Raw genomic sequence first — 24,941 nt, forward strand, 5'->3', positions numbered from 1 at the left:
AAGAAGGCAAAGAAGTAACATAAGAACTATTCATCAAAGAACTATGGGCTCGGTTCGGTCCCACCGATTGTGACGACTTTGATGAAGCTTTGTCTAAAATAAGACAAGTTGGCTCTTTACGCGAATACTAGAAAGAATTTGAGAGGTTAGGAAATCGGGTGTAAGGTTGGACACAAAAGGCGTTGGTTGGAACATTTATGGGTGAACTCAAGGCTGAGATAGCTGAAGGAATTCGGATGTTCAAACCGAAATCCTTAAAGGAAGCAATCAGTCTTGCTCGAATGAAGGATGATCAAGTTAACTACCAGCGCAGATTCAATAAGCCATTTGCTCGGGCACTAGCTGACTCGTCTTCCTCAACACCAATCAAACCATCAACTTGCATCAAACGATTGACTTGGGAAGATATGCAGAAATGACGGGCACAAGGACTGTGCTTCAATTATGACGAAAAGTTTGCACCAGGCCACAAGTGTCGCAACCCTCAACTCCTTTTGCTAGAAGGTAGCGATGATCATTCGAATGATGAAGCAAATCTAGATGCTCAACCCGAAATATCTCTTCATGCTCTCTTGGGTTGGTCCACCTTTCAGACCATGCTGGTGATGGCAAAAATTGGACACCATGAAATAGTTATGCTTATTGATAGTGGTTCTACCCATAATTTCATTAGTGAGAAAGTGGCCAACGTGTTACAATTGCCAATAATTCCTACAAGGCCTTTTAGTGTAAAGGTGGCAAATGGAGAACCATTAAAATGTTAAGGGCAATTCGAAAATGTTTATGTTTTAATTCAGAGAATTACTTTTATCCTTACCCTTTATGCTTTACCATTAAGTGGATTGGATTTGGTGTTAGGTATCCATTGGTTTGAGTAATTGGGAACTATATCGTGCAATTGGAAACAATTGACGATAGAGTTCACGCTGGGGAATCAAACTCGCATTTTGCATGGCATCAACAACCAAGCGATCCAGCCTATATCCATAAAAGCCATTTCCAAAGACATTCGTCATGGGAGCTCAGTATTTGCCTTGTGTTTTCAAGCCACAACACAACCATTATCATTATAAATTCATTCCGAAATGCAACAATTATTGCAAGCATTTAAAGACATATTTTAGGAGCCTAAACAATTACCGCCTATTCAAGCAGTGGATCATCACATCAACCTGAAAGATGGGACCGAGCCCATTAATGTGAGACCATATAGGTATGTTTACTTTCAGAAGGCTGAAATTGAAAAACAGGTTCAAGACATGTTATAGTTGGGACTCATACGACCTAGTACTAGTCCTTTTTCATCCCTTATATTGTTGGAAAAAAAAAAGGACATGGCGATTTTGTACATACTATCGAGCACTTAGTGAAGTGACCATCAAAGATCGATTCCTTATTCCTACTGTGGATGATATGTTTGATGAACTCCATGGGGCTTCCTATTTCACCAAAGTTGATTTACGGGCGGGATTCCATCAAATACGAATTCATCCTCCATATATCCACAAAACAATGTTCTGTACTCATAACAGTTATGAATATTTAGTTATGCCCTTCGGTCTTTGCAATGCCCCATCCACCTTCCAAGCAGTTATGAATTCCATATTTTGTCTTTATCTTCAAAAATTTGTACTAGTTTTCTTTGATGACATTTTAATATATAGCCCCAATTGGAATCTGCACTTTGAACATGTTCAGAAAGCTTGCGAAATATTAAGGCACCATCAGTTTTATATTAAATTGAGCAAATGCGTTTTTGGTCAACAAAAGTTGGAATACTTGGGTCATATTGTGACTCCACAAGGAATTAAAGTGGATCAAGGTAAAATACAAGCTATGTTGAATTGGCCTATGCCTACTAATGTCTTTGAGTTACGTGGATTTTTAGGCCTTACAAGTTACTATCGAAAGTTTGTTTGTAATTACAGCGTCATCGCTCGGCCTCTCAAAAATCTCTTAAAAAAGGGGCAATTCGGGTGGACAGATGAAGCGGAACATGCATTTCAGAATCTTAAACAAGTTATGTCTACAACTCCAACACTAGCCATGTCAAATTTCACTGAACCCTTTATCATTGAAACGGATGCATCCGATGATGGCATAGGCGCAGTTCTCACTCAACAAGGGTAACCGATTGCCTTCATGAGTAGAGCATTGGGAGCCACTAAACGGTTTTGGTCCACCTATGCCAAATAGATGCTAGCAATCATCCAAGCTGTACAAACTTGGTGACCTTACCTGCTGGGTTGTAAGTTTTACATCAAAACAGACCACCAGAGCCTCAAGTACCTACTCGAACAACGTATTGCGACATCGAAGCAAGAAAAATGGGTTTCTAAATTGCTTGGCTATGACTATGAAATCACATATACACCAGGCAAGGAAAACCACGCAGCTGACGCTTTATCACGAGTAGTGGGTAGCCCAAGCCTTGATGCACTCACCGTTTCTCGCACGCACATATGGGACATTATCAAGACTACAACTACAACCTATCCCTACATGCAAAGACTCCGCTAGCAAGCACTCGACAACCCAGGTAATCCTTACGTATGGGGCAATAATTTGGTTTATTATTATAATTGGGTCATCCTTCTTCCCCATTCAGATGTCGTCCATCAGTTGTTGTAAGAGTTTCATGATTCCACTTGGGCAGGCTATTCAAGTGTACTTCGTACGTATAAAAAATTAGCTCAGCAATTTTATTGGCCTACCATGTACAAAACAGTGAAGGAGTATGTTACTTCTTGCCAAATATGCCAACGCGTTAAGGTTGACACCTTGGAGTCCGCCGGACTCCTACAACCATTACCGATCCCATGTTATGTATGGGATGATATCACCATGGACTTTATCAACAGACTTCTACCTTTACATGGCAAGCAAGCTATTCTGGTTGTCGTTGACAGACTAAGCAAATCGACACATTTTTTAACCTTGTCCCATCCATATATAGCAAAGATTGTAACCGAGAAATTTGTCAACGGAGTTGTTAAACTATATGGAATGCCATGGTCTATCATTAGTGATCGCGACCCTGTTTTCCTTAGCCATTTCTGACAGGAATTTTTTAAACTATCTGGAACGCAATTGAAAATGAGCTCGGCCTATCACCCTCAAACCAACAACTAGTCTGAAGTAGTGAATCATTGTATGGAACAATACCTTTGGTGTTTTGTTTATCATCAACCACGAAAATGGTATTCTTTCTTGCCTTGGGCTGAATTTTGGTACAACATCACCTATCATTCCTCCATAGGAATGACTCTTTTTCAAGCCCTTTACGGTCAACCACCACTAACGATTCCACCATATCATGAAGGAACCTATTCGGTAAATGAAGTGGATCAAAACCTGGTTACCCGAGATGCCTTACTAAAACAACTCAAGGATAATCTGCATGCTGCCAATAATCAGATGAAGCAATGGATTGATTCGAAGTGCAGAGATGTCAAGTTTCAAGTTGACGATCTGGTCTTTCTCAAGCTCAATCCTTATCATCAACATTCAGTGTTTAAGCGGGCCTCTCAGAAGCTTGCAAGTCGATTTTACGACCCATATCTAGTGGAAGAACGAATAGGCACTGTAGCTTACAAGCTCCAGCTTCCTCCATGCTCTCGTATACATCCAGTTTTTCATGTGTCCATGCTCAAGAAACACGTGGGTGATACTAAGGTTATTAGTTCTGAAATGCCGCCTATTTCACCTGATGGTGACTTCATTTTGCAGCCCAAAACCATATTAGATACACATTAGATAAAATGTGCATCTAAATTTATGGAAGAAGGTTTAGTTAAATGGAAACATTTTCCTGCTGAAGATGTTACCTGGGGAAATTCGCAGGAACTACAGACTCGCTTTTTGAACCTTGAGGATAAGGTTCCATTGAAAGGGGAGGGCAATGATAAACTCAGAAGGTCTGTGCAAGTGCCACACAAAAATCCAAAATATTCAGCCATGGATTACACGACGTGATTGCGTTGCATAGGCCATGCAAGCAGTTATCAAGAGCCATGCAAGCAGTTATCAAGTAGTAGGAGAAGTAGTTATTAAGCAGCCATGCAAGCAGTTATCAAGTAGTGAGAGAAGTAGTTATTAACTAGTAGGAGAAGTAGTGGGAAAAACTGTTATGTTCTTTTTGTATTTAAATTCCTTTCAGTAGATGTACAGTGTCATGATTTTTCGATATAAAAATTTGGGTTGTTCTCACCCTAAGTTGAACTCTATTTTATTGAAGCTTTGATTGGGACCTAACATATACACACATATATATATGTATGTATGTATATAAGTGTTGAATTCTAGATGATTATTTTATATAGTATTTAGACTTTAGAATATGTCGATATGGAGAAGAATAAATGAGTAGCATTGAAGTGTGAATTTTTGTGCACTAATAACTGTTGGGATATCATAGACTATTTGATGAAAATGATGGTAAGAATTCTGGAAGAATTTAGAGCAAATTAGGCATTTCTATTATGTGCTCTTAAGATATTGATTATAGGATTGTTATGAGTTTGGTTATAAATGTATAAAGATGGTTTATAAATGGCTTGGTTGTTAGTGGTGTGTGTATTTGTAATAACCCCCTTTAGAAGTATTGTCCTCTAGAGAAAAGAGTCACCAAATTTTCTAATTTGAGCATGCAGTTAGTTTAAAACATATAGATAAAACCACATTTATTAAGCTTTATAGAATTATTAAAATGCCTTTGATCAAAGCATCAATTGGAATCATACAAAAGATGTCTAAACCATAAAGCAAAAACTAGAAAGTCATAATATGTAGTCAAATACATTAATAGAGTTGAAATTAAATTGTCGAAGGAAAGTCTGAAAAGAAACTATAATGATGCAAATGCCCTCGAAACTCTACGCCCTCTGACCACCACTTATCCTGCAGCCATCACAATCACCTATACCTTCACAAAGCAAAATATTGGAGTGAGTGATCAAACATTCAGTAAGTAGGAAACTATGCTGATAAATTTTTCTAAGATCCCCAAAATGCCCTTAAACTTGACCTATGATAACTTTATCATCTGGAGTCAGTGTCAAACTCCTTTGTGAATGATAACAGGTCTTGTAAATTGACTTTGTGCTCATACTAAACTTTAGGGGTTGTTTAGGCTATATATCATATCTCTTGGGTCAAACTGTAACTATAATTGTATACTAGGCCGATCGATCTGGATCGAATGTAAGGATTTGACACCTTAGCTATGTGAGCTATCTTCTTATTTCATTACACCAGGACTATATCTCAATTGAGCTTTATTGTGAGTAAGTACCCTACACTACAGGCAGTGTAGGGAATATATACTCACGATGCCCCATCATAACGATCATATGATGTCTAGCATGCATGCATCTCAAGCCTTAACTTACTTTGGCTAGTTTTTGCTTCCACCTAAAAATGTATCTCATGTAATTTTATGACTTAACTCTTAAGCATGTAGGGTACTACTGCGTACATGTAATCTCTGTACTATTATTTAGGATGACCATTAAATCTCTAGTGTAGTCCCTTATTCTCTTCTTTCTTCTGCCCTATACATATCAACGTGTATGTCTTAACACATGGGGGTGTGTCTTCTTACTTTACTCTCACATAACCACCTCGTCATGGTTTTTCCTTGTGTGCTATTATTCATAGATGTATGGGTGTGTAACTTAACTAATACAAGCATGTGCCCGCTCAAATATTTATTTTACTTTCCTTTTTAAATTTATCTCAACTGTGTTGCTTTGTAGGGGTATTTTAGTCATTTTGCCCCTACACATGGTCACGCTAAAGCTAAGCATAGGAAGTTCATGTCACACTTGATCTATAACTGGTCAATGACGTCTAATATTCACTAGAACATCAAACTAACTCAGCTTGAAATCTAGGATTCGTATACATGGTCATGTGTCTTATGCCACACAGACATGTAGCCATGTGGCAAGTCTAGAAAATGGATTAAAAGGCCTATTTTATACCTTCCCTTGGTCTCTACACATTCCTTTCAATACGAATTATACCGACATACTTACAATCTATAACAACATGCTTTTGAAATGTCTTTACCACTCAATCAAGGTTAATATGATACCATTTTGAAACCTAATTAGAATAGTGTATAACGCTATAAATATATGAAACAACAACATCCACATTTAGATAATCAAAATAACCAAACTTCTCTTCCCAACATTGATTATTAGAAATGACCATAACAATATAGCTTATATCTTATCATGGCAGGGTTTTAATTGCTCAATGTTAGGGTTTGATCATTCAACACATGTCATATAACCAAAAGAGAAATAAATTATTAATATTCAAATGAATCATCATATTTTTTTCTTTTCTATTTCTAGTATTAATCATTAGTATATGATCATAACCTTATCAAAGACACTCATTAAAGATAATGTAACACCCATAAGTACGTCTAAAAGTATTTTGGTCTTTTGACCTTATGTATATTTGTTTGTGCTTAATTATATCTAAGTATGCAAAGCTATTGAAATCGTGATGCACGACAATGTGGGGTGGTCACACACTCGTGTGTATTGTGGCAAAGGGCAAAATAGTTTTTTTAGGCATTTTGTATAATTTGGCTAAGTTTGGAAGACATGCATGTTAGTGTATGCCTCTGGGAACCATTCATGTTGTCGATTCCAAGGCATTTTATCTCATACAGACACTTATTATAACTAATCAATAAAAGAAGTAGTCTTTTTATTTAGTGCATAAGTTGTTTCCTTTATAAGTTGTCTAGATGACTCACTTAATATATAAACTGAGTTATCGAATTGTTCTATATAGACATGACATAACTTAGGCAATTATATCACATAATAGACATATTAAATACCTCCGTTGAATGCCTTGAGATGATATTAGTGCGGGTGACAATGATAGTCATGTTATTGGGGTATTGATATGGATACAAAATTAGAGAACTATTTTTCAAGCATAACCAATAACAATAAGTCACATGGTCATTAAATCATAGTCAATGACTTATCATAAGATTGTACTAATGTACAAAGTAATCCTTTAACCTGAAAAGTGATGGTTGGATTTGATACGGATATGCATGATTCATATGGTATATAACTATTAGGTTAACCACATCATGTACGAGAAACGATATTGGTCATGTGTTATTTGTATATGAAAATGAATAATGATCAAGATGAGATCCATTAACTCAAAAGGTATTGGGTTTTAAATATCCACTAATATGATCTGGTTTTGAGTTCTAAAATGAATGTCTATAAATATTGGAAACAGAATATTTGGCCAAACTATAATGTAAGTCATGCGAAAGATGTTTATAATGATGCATTTTGAATATTTAAATAAATTATTTGTAAAAAACCAAAATTAGGGCTTTGATGATCTATAAGTCCTGAAATTGATCTGGATTGGATAACAGAAGGATATTACCTACACGGAATGTACAATTGGAGATATTAGGTTCGATGGAGTATTTCTTCATCATGGTTTAAGGTCTATGACATATCACTAGATGTTTACCATAGTCATTGAGTTTTCAAATGCCTTTCAAATCATTTAAAAGTAAACTCATGGCTACACCATGGTGAACTTAAAGGGTTACACCAATAAACTAAGCTTTCTAGAATGAGGATTATTTATTCAGGTTTAGGTAGCACCTTCCGAAGAGTTATAAAAACCATATAAATGTTTTATGGATGCAAAAATGACATTTTAAAACTTAAAGTGTTAGTGAGATAGATTTTGGGTGGCTAAAGTATATAGTTGATATACATCAACAAAAAGAGAATTTTAAAATTACAATTGAGCCACCATTATAAAAGCATGTCGTTTAGTTCACTTTAAACTAACCAAGTTCATAATATACAAAATCTCTCTCACTAAGAAAAAAATCATTTCTCTCTCTTTATGTCTCTTGGCCAAGGTGAAGGAAAGGCTTAGGGTAGACTTTCTTTAGAGGCTAGTTTACTTGAGAGGCTCATCTATGATCCTATATCCTTATAGGAAGCAATCGAGTTGGTAAAAATTCTTAACTTTTCTCATTCTTTACATGCATGCTTGATTCTTTCTCTCTTAAGCATTCATGTCTTCTTTGCATCTTCTTCTTTATCATTTTTCTTTTAATGCATGCCCATGTATAGAGGTATAAACACCTGTGTGTTATCAATGTGTTTGAATTTTGGATAAGGAGCGGTTTCATAGGAATTTCAAAAAATACTATTTTTATGTAATGACATACACAGTTGTATATGAATAGTACACACTTGTGTATTACTAATTTTAGCAAAAATAAAAATGCATCTAGACATATTTTGGCTAACATACACATCATTTTCTCAAAAAACTAAGAGTCATGAGAGTGAGCTAAATTAGGGTTTAATCAAAAGGGAGTCATAAGTGATTCGTTGAGAGATGTCTTTGCCATGCCAAAATCTGTTGTTAATTTATGGAAGAGAGGTAAGTAAAATGTTTCTCTAGTTTAGATTTTGTAATAATCAAATCAAATTGACATGTTGATTGAACTTAATGATGACAATGCTAATTTTACATGTTAATGAGAATCAAGAGAAGTGACCTTATGTGTGTGGTTGAATATCATGAAAATTTAGTACATACATTGATAGATTAAAGGTTGTCAAGGATAATAACTATGATTTATAATGAATGATGTATAAAGCATGAGGTTTAACAGTGGATTAATGATGTGTTTATTGATTCATACTAATTCGGATGATAATTTTGTTATGTTTGTATTCAAAAGGATAATTTATTCATTGCACTATTATGATAATGGACTTTAATTGCATGATTGGTGATTTTTGTGTAAAATTTTGATACAGAAGGAGTAGTCTATTGTGTGTGTACTTGGTATGATAACGTTTATGAAGAATTAAATGTTGAAATTGGGATTAAATGGTTAGAAACATAGAGAAAAATAGTGAGCGAAATTTTGGAATATTGACAACACACGACCATATGTCATGTGACATATGACTGTGTATATTTGAGGAAAATGTTTCCCATATGTGACGTGTATATATGTGTGTGCTAGAAGAGAGAACACCCCATGTGTCAAAGACGCATTCCCTTGTACTTTTGGGAAAAATAAAATTTAAGGGTTTCAAATATAGGACCCTAATCGAAGCGAATCCAAGTCAAAACACCAATGATGCATCATGAGATTTTATTACCAAGTTATGTGCGTGTGAGTTCTATTAAGCTTAGTGTAGAGTGGATTAGTCATTAGTTATGTGTCGCGTGACTAGTCACCAAGCTTTGTGTAGTGTGACACATTACCAAGTAGTTTACAGTGTGATGTAGCCACTAAGCTGTGTACGATGTGGCAATGAAAGTAATAGGGTGTGTTTGTGTGATCCTAACCCTTAGCCTGACTAGTTCATGTATAACGTATATTAGATAGTTGACATCAAAGATGTCATATACTTTCACTAGACGTTAGGGACACTATTAGACATTGTTGGATAAGAGTCATCGGGAATGTCATGATTGATTGATATTAGGCATTAAGTGTCGAGTAAATTTTGATAGTCATTTAGAATGTCAGGAAACATCTAGAATACCACAACATTAATAATAAAGGGAACACTTGGGAAATAACTAACATTAATATGCTATGTGTTTACCTACTTATTGAGTGTGTTTCACACATGAGACCTATTTACTTCTATGGTTACCTTTCTATGGTTTTGCAAGTAGAGTCTTGGAGTAGCTTGGCGGTAGCAGAGGATCTAATGGATCAGCACATGAAGGCGTATTAAGGTAGGTGGCATTTTTGTAACTTGCACGCATGGGACCTATTTACTTCTTTTTATGTTCTTGAACTTGTATTAGAGCTATTTATTTTTATTCATACACATGGGATTTTATATTGATCTACGGTCCATCTATTTTAAATAAAACACTTTTGGGGATTTATGGGATCTTATTTATGGCGCATGTTTGGTTTTAAACGTGATATATGTTTTCTCCAATTATGTTACATGAAAGGTTTTAAACAAGCACACCTCTAGATATATATTTCTTGTAGGGTATGTTACTAAAGAGAGATGTTATAAATGGTGTTAATTTTAGGCCCTACTTTGCTTAAATTTGTAGCTAAATGACAATACAAATAGGCTTAATTTTTTTAGCTTTTTCTTCTCCACTTCACCAGAAAATAACCACATGAAGTGTAAACACAGAGCTTGGTTGATCAACTTTCACGATCCCTCCTTTTTTGGAATTCCCTTGTGGTATCACAGATGTATCTCTAGTATCCTAGATGTCAATCCAAATTATCTTGACGTCTAGTGTCTAATTTTCTATTGCCATGTTATCTCAAATGACTAATATCAAATTATGTATGTCAACATCTCAAACGCCTAGTGAAAACAAGAGACATCCCACATATATATCATTAGGTGCACCCAATGCATATGTCAACTAGGCTTTGGGCTATAGATACCATATCATAAAAACAGTGAGACCCTGAACCTTCCTTACTATCGCACATGCATCCCAGATGCTAAGATGCCTAAGTTTAGTGCAAGCACGAGCATCCTAAATGCTAAGATAGTTTATATCGATACATAATTATCCAAAGGTATTAAGGTTAAATAGACTAGCCCTGATGCTTTCATTGTCATATTATACACAACTCAGTGGCTTAATCACACTATACATAGCTTGATGATACGTCACACTGCATATAACTTAGTGACAAATCACAATATCATAGTACATCATTTCCAATTTTCAATTTTCAATTTGAAATTTCTTCGATTGGGGTTTGTGTTGTCATCTACAAAGTCGGGCATACCCATGTTGATTTCCATCACTAAAAGCCTTCGTTAGAGTCTTATCATTAGTTTTCCTCGAAAACATCCCTTAAAGGGGTAAATTTGTCATTTTCATAACCCATATGTTCATATAAGAGTTTCATATACTCTTTATCAACTCCAAGTGTCTTTATTTCCAAGTTTCTCCAAATGTACACAAGTGTGTATTCATCACACACAACATGAGTCCCATACCATAAAAGCGCGTGTCTATTCCTAATTCCACACTCCTATGGCTCCAACTTAACATAGGACAAAATCTCACCTAAATGCACACAAGCATGTGCTAGAAGACACAAGTGTGTGTCAAGGAATTTCAAAAATTTAAACCTCTGGTTTTTTGAGTTTCTTTTAGCTCCAACACCATCGAAAACATCCCAAACATTCTTCTTGTATTACCAATTTTTTATTAACCACTTTTATTACACAAGAGCCCAGAATTTACAATTTTACATACCTAAACCGCATAGTGAAACAAGATGAAATCCACCATTAGTACACATAACAGGTAGACTAAAAATCCATCTCCTTTTTTCTCCAATACAACACATAAATCACCAATCATAGATGTCTATTCTTTCATCATCTCCACCACAAATATATGAAGCAAGTTATTCAAGTCATGATACTATTCATTCCTTCAAACCAAATATATGCATATATGTAGATACATGAATCAACTAAGCAATAATAATTTCAAATCATGTAATCAATTACCACATCAACTCATCAATATAAAATATATAAATAGCTCATATACAACCATAATTAGTCATGAAATCTTCATTCATAGTAAGGTAGAAGAATATAGATTAATCATAGGGAAATTGCCTACTTTCCTTTCCTCTGTAATCCACAAGCAAGTTTTGCATGGCTTTTGATGATTCTTTGGCAATCCCCCTGCTCCTAAGCTTCCAAGCCTTCAAGCTTTCAAAAATCTCCCTTTTCTTCTCCGTATTTTTGCTGAATAATATGGAGAATAACCCCCAACCAAATGTGTCCAAGTTCTTTTTATTTTCATTAAAAATCAAGATACATAAGCATGTACTATTCACACACAGACGTGTATGCCATTACTCATTAATGGCATGTTTCGAAATTCTCACAAAATGCCTCCTTATCCTAAATTCAAACTTGCAAACCATGTATGGGTGTGTGCCTAATCATACATGGGCATGCATGTCATTCATACTTAATCAATTATCAAACATCAAACAAGAAAAAACTATTTTGCCCTTGCCATCAAACACAGGGCTTGTTTCCTTCCCACGCAGTTATGCAAGCTCGGAATCACACTTAATATAATCCAACATAATTAATCATATCCAAAGCCAAAAGACAATATTACCCTTGGATGAATTTGCAGGTATTACAATTCTCCCCCTTTAAAAGAAACAATGATATGTCTCTGTAGAATTAACTTTATAGTAAACATTACATTTTCATCACGTATTTCCAATAAAATTTTGTAGTTCACAATCCTCAATGAAGTTGAGCTTGATGGACTATTAACCATATTGACTACACTCGTTGTAGACATAACTCAATAATGCATGTTGGTGATGAAATTCTCCACCACTATTACGACGTTTCCTATATTATCGTAACTTCTTATTGTCTTAAAATCAACATTGAGGCTACATTCAGATGTTATGCCTCAACATTAATATCATATTCATCACCACAATCTCAAATGTGATCTCTATTTTGTGGCATAGATAGGAGCATTGCAGCTCAATTGATTATTTCCACTACGTCTCAATCATAGTTTCTATTATTGGGTTGGGATTTACTCAATCTAATGTTGCACAAACCGAGTACATGTCAAGCAATGTTCTTTCATTGCATGAAATAAACAACCTAAAGAAATTTGGGAACATCATAGTCTTTTCAGTCAATAATGAAATGCATGTACTAAATCAAGACGGGAAAGGTACCTTTCATTGTCTGCACCCTGTATAAACTAGTCACTTGCGCACAGTGAGGTTAAGAAATTTGTATTATTACTATTTAGATTATACATAGGCAAATTAAGTACAAATAAAATATTTTAATCCTAATATAATAAATGCAATAGATTAATAACATAAAGATTACATTATTATACATTGTTATTATTTATAACCTTATGAATACATAAAGCATGTATCATAAGGTTGTTTTTCTCTTTTTTTTGTATCGAATAACAGTTTAAAAAATATAAAAAATAACAAACTAACTCAAAGCATGCATTCAATTGACTAGACTCACGCTAGCTTGAATTTCTTCAAATTTTTGGATATCAGTCTTAAATTGGTTTCTATTTCAATTAGACTAAGTAATTGAAATTTAGAGAAACATGGATAGTTTCACTTCTACTCAGCCACATGAAGATAATATACAAAAGTATAGACATTAAATCTAGAAATTTAAAACAAAGAGTATCTTTAAAAATTACCTCATTACTTGATTAAAAGTATATTTCTCATACATTTCTTTTTGTATGAATAGGGGTGCAAAATGTTAATTAAATAAAATATTGTGTTTGGCTTCTATATTTACATTCATTGTTGTAAATTTCACTAGTTGTTATGTGATTATGGTTTTGTTCAAGGGTTTACTTAAGATCGATATAGAATGTGGCATAAACATAAATTGTTGTTCATATATGCTTGATGATTTTATCTTGGAACGTTATATGGTGACTTAAATAGGTCATGCTCAAGCTATAGATGTCATGGTGATGCCTAATTGTTGACCGATTGAGAGGTTAACCCTTCTCTTCTCAGTTTCAAGGTTGACAAATAAAAAAAAAAAAAACTATTTAAGTATTCTAAAATGACAAGTGTCAAAAGGAGCCACCACTCTTCTTAAAGGGTATAATACGGTGGGCCAAACCGATTGGAGTCAAAAGCCAGTAAGTACTTTCATAATGTTCCTCTGGGTTAGCTTGAGGCTTTTAGATAGAAATGTGTTCCTGTGTGAAGTTTTTAAGCGTTTAGTCTCCATAAACAAATGAATTGTGCCAGCACAATCAATTGGTTCTCCAACTCTTTCCAGAAATTTAAGAATTTTTTTGTCCGGAAAATAATGAAAAGCAATTACCAGTGGTATCTCTTCATGTTGCAATAGTAAGGCTTTCAAATAGTTGAAAAGCTTTTTCATGGATATGGTTATATATGGAACTTTTTTTTTTTTATGGTAAATTAATATTCAAGTGATTTTTATAACTAAATTTTTAATTCTAATAATTGAAATGCTTTTTCAATAAATTATTTCCAAGTATTTTTTTATTTTTATGCAATTTTTTTTCATAAAACAAGAATTTCTAAAAAATAAATCTTACGTTTTTTAAGACAAAATTTAAATTTTATCCCCTAAAATTATTATTTTGAGACAAAAAATGTAATCATTTTTTAAATTATCATTCTAGGGGGAAATAAAATATATCCTTAAAAGTAAATCTTAAATTTTTGATGAAAATAAAATTTTGTGCCCTAAATTTCATCTCTAAAATTAATAATTTGAAATGAAATTAAAATAATTTTTAAATTGAATATTTGTTATAGTGACTATGCAATTTTTTTTTCATAAAACAGTACTCTATATTTTACTTAAACGATTTCTTATGGAAAGTGATTTGAAAGGGCTCAATGCTTATCTGAATTTGATTGAAAATATATATATATATATATATATATATATATATATATATATATAATAAGTTAAATTTTAAGTTAAAGTCACCAACCAGAACATATGAAGTGGTGATAACACCTTTGAAGAAGCAGAAACATCATTTGGGAGAAACATATACATATTTCCTTCAAAATTGTCATTAGTTGGAGTGGGTGTGTACAGTTTGACATAGTCCAGTTTAAGAGTTTTTTGAAATGACACTGAAAATAAAACGGATTGGAAAATTTTGAATCAAACCAAACTAAAAAAAAAAAAACTATTTAGTTTAATTTAAATTACAGGTTAAACCTATTAAAATTATTTCTTTCTAAATATATATTATTTAATAAAAATAATTAAATTATAATTTTCTAAATTATAATATAAACATGTAAAATAAAAATATGAACTATATATACAATATACATATAAAAATAATGATAAAATAAATACAAAATGAACAAATTATAGACCTAATTGCTCATTATATTGTATCAAATATAGTTATATATGTATTAAAAAAATGGTTTACGGTTTGATTTTGTTTGAAAATTACTCAAACCATAACCTAAACTGAAAATTACTTTCTAAAAATTTATCAATTCTAACCAAACCAAACAAATTTATAATTTTTAAACAGTTCAGTCTAGTTTTATGGATTGAACTAAATTATACACATTCCTAGTTTAATGTGTAGGTACATTTAGATTTTTGCTAAATGTATTAGACAGCCACTGCAGTATATATTGTGATTAATAAACATTGAAGCACTTGACAACATACTTGAGATTAGATAAGAGAGTACTAAATTAGGAGATTGGCTATGCTATGTTTTTTCTTGTATCTTAAAGGGAAAGTGTGTGTGTGTGTGTGTGTGTATATATATTCATTCAATTAGATATATAATTGTGAAAACTCTTCAAGTAGAACAAATGCGGCACCCTGTATCATGGTTAAAATTCATAGTTTGGAGTCATCTTAATTAGACAGACCCAAGTATACACATACTCCTACAAAATGAGTGGATGAATACATAAATTCGCATTCCAGCAAAGACTCTGCAGGATCAAATCCAACATATTAAATGTTTAAGAGAAATTAAATGTTGGTGGGAATGGGAACCCCATGTCAGTTGCATGAATTATCAGTAAATTCTGCTGTGATATGAGGGAAGAAACAGATATGTTGGACAGTTTCGGTCATGAATGCATCTATTGGATGGTGGGATTTAGCTCACTCTGTTGCAGAATTTCTGCCTGAATTTTGCAGTGACATGAGAAAAGGATGCTTTTAAAAAGTTCAGTTTCTATTTTTGTCTTTGTAACCCTCATCATCACCACCATCATCTACGACACCTCTTTGTCTTCCACAGTGTATATTATAGAAATATACAATAAAATTAGCCAAATTAAGTTCTAATTTCTATGCTCAGGTTTTAATTATTGTTATTCAAATACTTAAAATTAACATTCTTTAATTAAAAACCAAGGCTACTAATATAGGACATGACTTCAAAAACTCATGCCCTATCACAAACTGAAGCAAAGTTCTTTTCTTTTTTACCTGTAATGGTTTATCATCTATCTTCAAGGACATCCACGTTAAGGTCCTCTTTTGATGATTCTTTGAAATGAACCTTTTTCAGATTTGCATTCCTTCTTAACTTCACGTGGCTCCTACCCCGAGAAAATCAAAGAAGCGTGGTGGAACGGTATCAAAATGACTGCCTACCGATGATGAAGCTTCACTGGCTGAAACTTGAGGTGTAGATGCCATAGCATCAAAGAAACTGTGAGGGTGGTGCTGTTGGAAGCTTGACTGTTGCATTGCCATCAAGTACTGACGATGGTTGAGAAGATTGATGCCAGACACGTGGCCTTCATCAATTGGCCCATCGCAAGACCTCACCTGGCTGAACATGCCCATAATATCTTTGCTCTTGGGACCTGCAATTCACAACCAATTACATACATGAAGAGAACTGGTAAAGCTAAGAGAAGTCTGTGATAACACACCCATAGAAGAGAAAAGTTCTTAATATATAGGAAGTTAAAGGTTGAGTTTAAAGGCTTTTGCACCAATCAATGTAAAGTAAAGTGAAAGAACAAATCAATACAAGGTAATTAACTATACCTTCTGTAAGCGTAAAGAGATTTAAGAGAGCCAGGATATAAAGATTAAAAAATGAGGTAGGCGTCCTATTATATAAGTAAAGAAAACCAATAAGAAGCTACACAAAAACCCAGATGCACTAACTGCAGCAGAAACTTAGAGAAAAAAAAAAAAGTTAAAATTGCGAGGGATCATAAGGTCCACAGCAGGGAAGAAATCACCAGGCGTCAGCTGTCAACAAAACTCACTGTAAGGTTCCTTGTTACTTAAGGTTGTTTGTTGCCCACTGGTCATCTGGGGTGAACCGTTGACGCTAAAATTAACCCCGCCACCACCACCATTATAAGTTCCATAAGAGAAGGGAGAGATGTTGCTGAATCCGCCATTGGGGACACTAAAACAATATGGTTGCAGTTCAGTTCTGGCGGCTGTACCTCTGCATATTATCCCCTGGATATGCTCCATTCTTTTGTAGACAGACTGGCTCAGCTTCCGCCTTCTATACGCACTGGATTGTTTTCTATACTTCCTAGCCATTATAACATGCCAATGGTTCTTGACTGCGTTATCAGTTCTTCCAGGAAAGAGCCTGGCTATCATGGCCCATTTGTTGCCATAAAGTCTATGAGCTTGCATTAACCTTTCTTCTTCTTCTTCAGTAAAAGCACTTCTGTTGATCCTTGGATCCAACTGGTTAAACCACCTCAACCTACAGCTTTTGCCTTCAATTTTGATAATAGAACTAAGATAAGAAAAAGCTGCATTCTAATAATTCCGTGCAAAGTAGAATCTAAATTACCTGGTATTCAGTTTTTGAGTTAGTTAATTACCCGATCTACCTTCTAACTTCTCGGCTATAAGGTTCCAGTTTTGGGGACCATAAAGCGCTACAAGTTCCTTGAGCTTGGTATCTTCCGCAGGCCTCCAGTGGCCTCTAGCACAAAGCTTTGCCAGCCCCTTATCTGTTTCCTTCCCGCTCATCTCTATAGTCTCGTTATGGTTAAACTCTTCATTCAAGTTGACATTATGGATTACGGTCTCGTTTTCTCCAAACCCATCTCTGTAATTAGAGCCCTCACCATCAACATTAACTTCAATATTATGTGGTCCCTCAAAGCTTCTGGTTGAGTTGTTGCCAATGGGAGGAAAATTCCGGCTACCTCTTCCATTTTCCCTATCTGAGTTCCTGCAAAAATAAATCTCTAGAGAAGCAGAAGCAACTGAACCTGCCCTTAGATGAGTGGAACTAAGAAACAGAGAAGCAATATCTGCATAAATCATCCCGACCGACGAAGGAGGTAAGGAGACGGAAGCGTTAAAGGTAAAACAAGTGAAGCCGTTCACGGTGTCCGGTGATAAATAACGCACTTGTTAGTCATGCCTTCATTTCCTGACTGACGCAGACGCGGTTATACAACTGTTACAAAGTCATATTCATTGACAGATAAAAGAGAAAAATAAAAAATGAAAGGGAGATGTAACAAAGGGAAGAAGAAAGGAGTTTTGCAGTGGAAAAGAGAAGACTCTTGAAACGGCAAATTTGTTTTTAACCGAAACCTACAAGACTTTCCGTCTTTTATCACTGACTTCTCATCGTGACAGGGAGAGGAGAGAGAACGTTAAAAGTAGTTAAAAACCCTGACTGAAGTCTGAACCTGACCCTTTTAATTAAATTAGTTTCTATAATTATGTTATAATTTGATTATAATTCCTCTTATTTTAACAAAATTACGGGTGGAATTTAGGAAGATCTATGCCACCCTGTTGAAGTTTCTGGTACCGTCTCTCTCTATAATGACATGAAAAAAGGAAAATTAATCAAATTATCCCTATTTTATATGTTATAAATAAATTTATTTATAATTTTATGGTTTAGATGAAAATATCTAAATTTTAAAGAAATTAAATTAAAATATCTTAAATATAAAAAAAAATCAAAATTACCATTATTTTATTTTATATAAACCATATATTTTTCTTTATCTATTAACATATACAATTTTATTCATTAGTTCAGAGAGATTTTAAAAGAGAAAAAAAAAGTTCGTCATCATGATTTTGAGTAAAAAGAAAGAAATTTGTGATACCGAGATAATTATATATATTATAACTTTAATCGTTATTACTTTTATTGATAATATAATTATATGCAATGTTTTTATATAATAACTTAGAGTTGTGTATAAAAATTAAAATGATAAAAAATTATAGGGGGTATTTTGTAATTATAATAGTAAGGGGTGAAATGATATTTTACAATAAAAGATATTAGAGATTCTAGATAATATTTATAACTAAAATGATACTTTACAATAAAGAGTGTTAGAGATATTAGATAATATTTGAGGATAAAATAATATTTGATGATATAGGAATAAAGTGATATTTTAAAAAATTAGTATCAAATTAATCAAAATATATTAATAGTCATAATATGTAATAGAATTATGAAATATGTGTAATTGTGTAATAGAAATAAAATCATGAAACTTGAACTTATTAATAAAATAATGTAACACAAATCTTTAAGTAGTATTTTTTGTCATGTTATTTATGTTAATTATATATTTGTACACTTTTATATGTTATTATAGGATTAATCTAAATGACGGGATATGTTTCAATTAAATATGAAGGAGAATGAATAAAAATGAGTGACAATGTAATAACATATGTTAAAGGTAACAAGAAATTGATTAAAATTCTACAGCATACGATATTCAAGAGATTAATCCAAATAGTGACTGAAAAGTGTAACATAAATTAAAAAGTAAACAACATTCAAATAAACATGAGACCAAGACATCTTGATGGCAGTATCCTTGTTGAAATTTCAAATAATGAAGATGTTGAAGTTCTTAATGGTCTGTCTAACCTCTTTAAAGAATATGTTCTAGTTTTTGTAACAACTACACTTAATAATAATAGTTATGAGGTTCAATAAATAGATGAGGGTTTACAAAGTTGTGAGCCGAGTAGGTATCCACAAGACTATGGGATTGGTTCAAGAAGGGTTCAACCTTTTTTGCATATTTACACTTTTTTCCCACCACACAATTCATTGTTTAAAAACTCGCAATTTGGCCCCCAACCACATGAATTTGTGTGGTCTAGAAAGTTTGAAAAATACATAACAGCTCCTTGTCTCCAAGAAATCTCACCACACGAGTTACTGTGGTGAACAAAAAATTCGCATGGTGAGAGCCAAATTCGCGTGGTGAGATGTGACCTCTCAAACTTCGCTTTTTAAATCTCATTTTATCAATAATCAACTCAACACATAATCTAACACAAAAATCCTAAGAAAATTGATCCAAATCACTAACAAATCAAGTAATTTCATCAAATGTTTCAAATCAAAACCCTAAGTCCAAAACACCTAAATACCGCATCTAATCACCTAAATCTTGCATTAAAATATATGAAGGCATGAAAGTGTTTGTTTTACTAACTTTGTCACCCATTTTGGTTGTTGAAAACATCGCAAAATTCATTAGAGAAAATTAGTTGTTGCATCTGTGACTTTGTGGATTGCAAATACACGAATCGTGTGACTAAGGGAAAACACTATTTTTGTCTATTTCTACTAAAATGGCAATTTCGTCCTTGCAGTAAAATAGGGTATTTTTGTTTAAAGTTTGAAATTTAGGGCAAATTTTCTTTCACCCATAACTTTTGGGTAATTTAATTAACTTCCCTAAGAAAAACTCTCAATGTTATGTATGTTGACTCAAAGAGTAATTATACTCCTATTTTGATGATAACAAATTAATGTCCCTAAATATATTGACTAATGACTTTACTTGAGTGTAAGTTTAGATTACAAGAATTTATCTAATGCACTTAAAGGAGTATCAAGATAGAAGTAAAAGATAAAACTCAAGTAAAGAATTCATAAAGATTTGAAGAAAAACTCAAGTTTAGATAGATATGTTAGTAATCTTGAAGCATTTCTTTTGATTAGAATATTTATTTGCATGTGATAGCTCACTCAAAAACTTATTCTCATATCTTTCACATTTTGGGTTAAAATGTTGTCTTTCAAACTTATTAGGTTAAACCAAATTTTTATCAAAGTTTATTAACTTTTTTAAAATGATAAAGTTTTGTGAATTACATTTTCATATCTCAAAGTTGGTTTTGAAAGAATTTTCAAAAATAGGTTAAATTGTCACTTTTCAAAGGTTTACGGGTAAATTGTAAATTTTTAAAAATTTAAGGGTAAAATGTAATAAAATTCAGTTGACCAAATTTGACCAATAGAATTCTTTGATGGCAGCCTTCGAATTATCGAGATATCATGCATTTTGGCTTTCAAAAATTCGATTGACCAAATTTATTCCAATCGACCGAATTATATTATGAATTTTCTAATAATTAGTGTCATGTAGACACCACAAAAGTGTCACATTATATTCAGTTGACCGAATTATATTCGATTGATCAAATTTTATATTTTTTGAAAAATTAAAATGGCTAGTTTTTTTATACAACAATAACTTTTCTCAATTTCTCTTATATAAACCCAATTAAACCCACTTGGGATAGACTTTTGCCACTAAGAACTTTTATATATTTGAGAGCAAATCAATTTTGAGCTATTCACTTGTAAATCTTCTTCTATATTTAAAATTCTTGTTTATACACTTTTTGATTTCGTTTATATTGAATTATACTAAGCTTAAATTTTCATATACACTATTTGAGAGAGATTATATTTCGAAATCAAAGGAAAGAACGAGTCGTGTGTTATGAATGCAAGAAGCTGGGACACATCAAATATGATTGTCCTCTCCTCAAAATTGGTAGATCAAAAAAGAAGACAATGAAGGTTTCATAGGACGATAGCGACGACAGTGAATCCGAAAAAATGGATAATGAAGTAGCTAACATGTGTTTCATAGCAATTACAAATAATAAAGTAATTAACTTTAGCTGATCTAATACTTTTAATGATTTAGATAATATATGAAGAGTTATATGATATACTTGAAAAACTTGTTCTTTGTATGTCTAAAAATGCAACTCTTAGAAAGAAAATTTTAAACTTGGAAAAAGAAAATGAATTTTAAAGAAAGAAAATGAATTTCTTAACCAAAAAATCTTTAAGCTTAAAGGAAAAGAAAATAAAGAAAACAAGTGTTCTATTTTTGAAAAAGAAAAACAAAAATTTGAAAGTAATCTTTGCATAGCTAAAAGAGAAAAAAGAAACTATAAAAAGTAAAATTGAAGATTTAAAAAGGGAAACAAAGAATTTAAGTGAAATAATTTTAAAATTCAAAAATGGAAAGGACATTCTTGATAAAATGTTTAGTGTACAATGAAGAGTTTTAAACAAAAGATGACTGAGTTATAAACCTTTTATCAAAGCAAAATATTTAAAAAATTATTTTGTCAAAGTCTTAACTTTAAGGAGTCAAATATAACTTGCATTTATTGTGGAAATAAAGGTCACATCTCATTATCTTATCCAATTCAAAAGAAACATTATATAGGTACTAAGAAAATGTGGGTTCTTAAAGGAACAATAACTAACCACCAAGGACCCAATATGATTTGAATACCTAAGACAAATTCTTGAATATCTCATTGTGTTTAGAAACAGAAAAACAAATGGTTCCTCTATAATGCTTGCTTAAAATATATGACTGGAGATATTTCATAATTCTTGACAATAAGCAAGAAAGATGGAGGACATGTCACATTTGGAGACAACATGAAAGGTAAAATTATTGGCATTGGAGATATTGCAACAACTCTCACATTACCATCGAAAATATTCTTTTGGTAGATAGTGTTAAACATAATCTTTTTAACATTAGTCAACTATGTGATAAAGGATTTAGAGTTATTTTTTAGCCAAATAGTTACATTATAGAAAATATGAATGATAGAAAGCCAATTTGTGGTAGGAAATAGAGATGAAAATGTTTACACTATAGATGTAGAAAATGCATCTCATAAAAATCTATGTTTCTTCGTATTGCATGAAAATAGTTGGTTATGACATAAAAGACTAAGTCATGCTAGCATGGACTGGATTTCAAAAATCTCCAAGAAAGAGCTTGCCAAAGGTCTTCTAAAAATATATTTTGTTAAAGATAAAATTTGTGATACATGTCAATTTGGCAAACAAACGAAAAGCTCCTATAAAAGCAAAACTCATATTTTCACATCTAGACCTTTATAACTTTTTCATATTGATATTTTTGGTCCTTCAAGAATCGCATGCCTAAATGGAAAACATTATGCTTTTGTTATTGTTGATGATTCTTCAAGATTCACTTAGGTAATTTTTCTTGCATCAAAAGATGAATCCCTCCATATATTTTCAAAATTTGTCAAGAAATACAAAAAGAAAAAAAATGCATATTTCTTGCATTAGGAGTGATCATGGAAGAGAATTTAAAAATCATTTATTTGAAAACTTTTGTGATAAGCATGGTATTGAATATTAATTTTCTTGTCCTAGAACTTTTCAACAGAATGGTGTAGTTGAAAGAAATAATAGAACAATTCAAGAGATGGATAGAACCATGCTAAATAAAAAAGCTCTACGTCAATATTTTTGGGCTAAAGTCGTAAATACCACATGCTATGTCTTAAATCGTGTTTTAATAAGACTATCATTGGATAAAACTCCATATGAACTTTGGGATAACCAAATACTACTTATTTTAAAGTTTTTAGATGCAAGTGCTTTATTTTGAATACAAAAAAAAAAAAAAAACTAGGAAAATTTGATTCAAAATCAAACATTGACATCTTTCTTGAATATTCATCATATAGTAAAGCATATAGGGCGTTAAACAAAAGGACACTAATAGTCAAGGAATCCATGAATATTATTTTTGATGAACCTAATCCTTCAACTAGTATGCAAGTTGATATTGATGATGATAAAATTAAGAATGATGACTAAACGGAAATTCATAATTCACCAAATAAAATTAAGAATGAGACAAAATAAAAGCCAAAACATGAAGAAGATAAAGATCTCCCTAAGGCTTGGAGGTATGCAAATGCTCGTCCTAAAGAATTGATTATTAGTAAGGAAAATCAAAGTGTTAAACTAGATCATCCTTCAATTTTTGTAATAATTTTGCATTTCTCTCTTAATTTAAACTAGAAACATTTCATAATGCATTAAATGATGAGTTTTGGATTTTAGCCATGTAAAAGGAACTAAATCAATTTGAAAGAAATAATGTTTGGGAACTAGTCTCCCATTCGGATCACCAATCCGTGATTGACACAAAATGCATTTTTAGAAACAAAATGGATGAATCTAAAATGGTTGTTAGAAATAAAGCTAAATTAATGGCTCAAGGCTACAACCAATAAGAGGGAATAGATTTTGAAGAAACTTTTGCACCGATAGCTAGATTGGAATCTATTAGGATGCTTTTAGCATTTGCATATTCTAAAAATTTTATTTTATATCAAATGGATGTCAAAAGTGCTTTTTTAAATAGATTTATTATAAAAGAAGTTTATGTTGAACAATATCCTAGGTTTGAAAGTCATGATTTTTCAAACCGGAAGTTTTTATACTCCAAAAAGCTCTTTATGGTTTAAAACAAGCACCTCAAGCATGGTATGAATATTTGAGTAAATTCTTGCTTAAAAAATTATTTTGCATTGGAAAAATAAATACTTACTATTTATTAAGTAAAAAGAAAATGATATACTTTTGATTCAAATTTATGTTAATGATATCATCTTTGACTCTACTAATGTCTCTTTGTATGAAGGTTTTCTAATCTAATGAGCAAATAATTTGAAATAAGCATAATGAGAAAACTCAAGTATTTTCTCGAACTTAACATCAAACAAAACAAAGAAGGTATCTTCATCAACCAATCTTCATACATCAAGGATTTATTAAAGAAGTTTGGCATGGAAGGATTAAAAGCCTCAAGCACACCAATGAGTTCAACTACCAAGCTCATCAAAGATAAAAGTGCGCCAAACATTGATGTCAAAATGTATAGAGGTATGATTGAATCTCTTTTATACTTAACTATTAGTAGACCTAATATTATGTTTAGTATATGCTTATGTGCTCAATTCCAATCATGTCCCGAGAAATCTCATTTAAAAGCCCTTAAAAGAATTTTTAAATATTTACATGGCACATGGTATCCTAGAGAAATTTCCTTTGACCTAGTGAGTTATTTTGATGTTGACTTTTTCAGGAGCTAAGTCGATAGAAAAAGTACTAGCAGTACTTTTCATTTTTTAGGTCGTGCATTAGTTTCATAGTTTTCAAGGAAACAAAACTTTGTACCTTTTTCGACCGTCAAAGTGGAATATATTGTC

The 24,941-nt window shown here is 32.5% G+C and overlaps 2 protein-coding genes across 2 annotated transcripts; one reads left to right on the top strand and one right to left on the bottom strand.

The window, feature by feature from the left end:
• The first annotated feature begins 3,261 nt into the window (after positions 1 to 3,261).
• Positions 3,262 to 3,975, top strand: LOC123214237. Its single transcript, XM_044634018.1, has 2 exons — positions 3,262 to 3,712; positions 3,821 to 3,975. Exons 1-2 carry the CDS (start codon positions 3,262 to 3,264, stop codon positions 3,973 to 3,975), a joined length of 606 nt encoding a protein of 201 aa, XP_044489953.1.
• A 12,695-nt stretch (positions 3,976 to 16,670) lies between these two features.
• On the bottom strand, positions 16,671 to 18,158 carry LOC123215119 (transcription factor MYB105-like). Its single transcript, XM_044635186.1, has 2 exons — positions 17,450 to 18,158; positions 16,671 to 17,341 (listed from the first exon to the last, which is right to left on the bottom strand). The coding sequence occupies exons 1-2, from the start codon at positions 17,898 to 17,900 to the stop codon at positions 16,854 to 16,856; spliced, it is 939 nt and encodes a 312-aa protein (XP_044491121.1). The 5' UTR covers positions 17,901 to 18,158; the 3' UTR covers positions 16,671 to 16,853.
• Positions 18,159 to 24,941: the final 6,783 nt, after the last annotated feature.

Source organism: Mangifera indica, chromosome 4 (genome assembly GCF_011075055.1).
Source record: "Mangifera indica cultivar Alphonso chromosome 4, CATAS_Mindica_2.1, whole genome shotgun sequence".
NCBI classification, from domain to species: domain Eukaryota; kingdom Viridiplantae; phylum Streptophyta; class Magnoliopsida; order Sapindales; family Anacardiaceae; genus Mangifera; species Mangifera indica.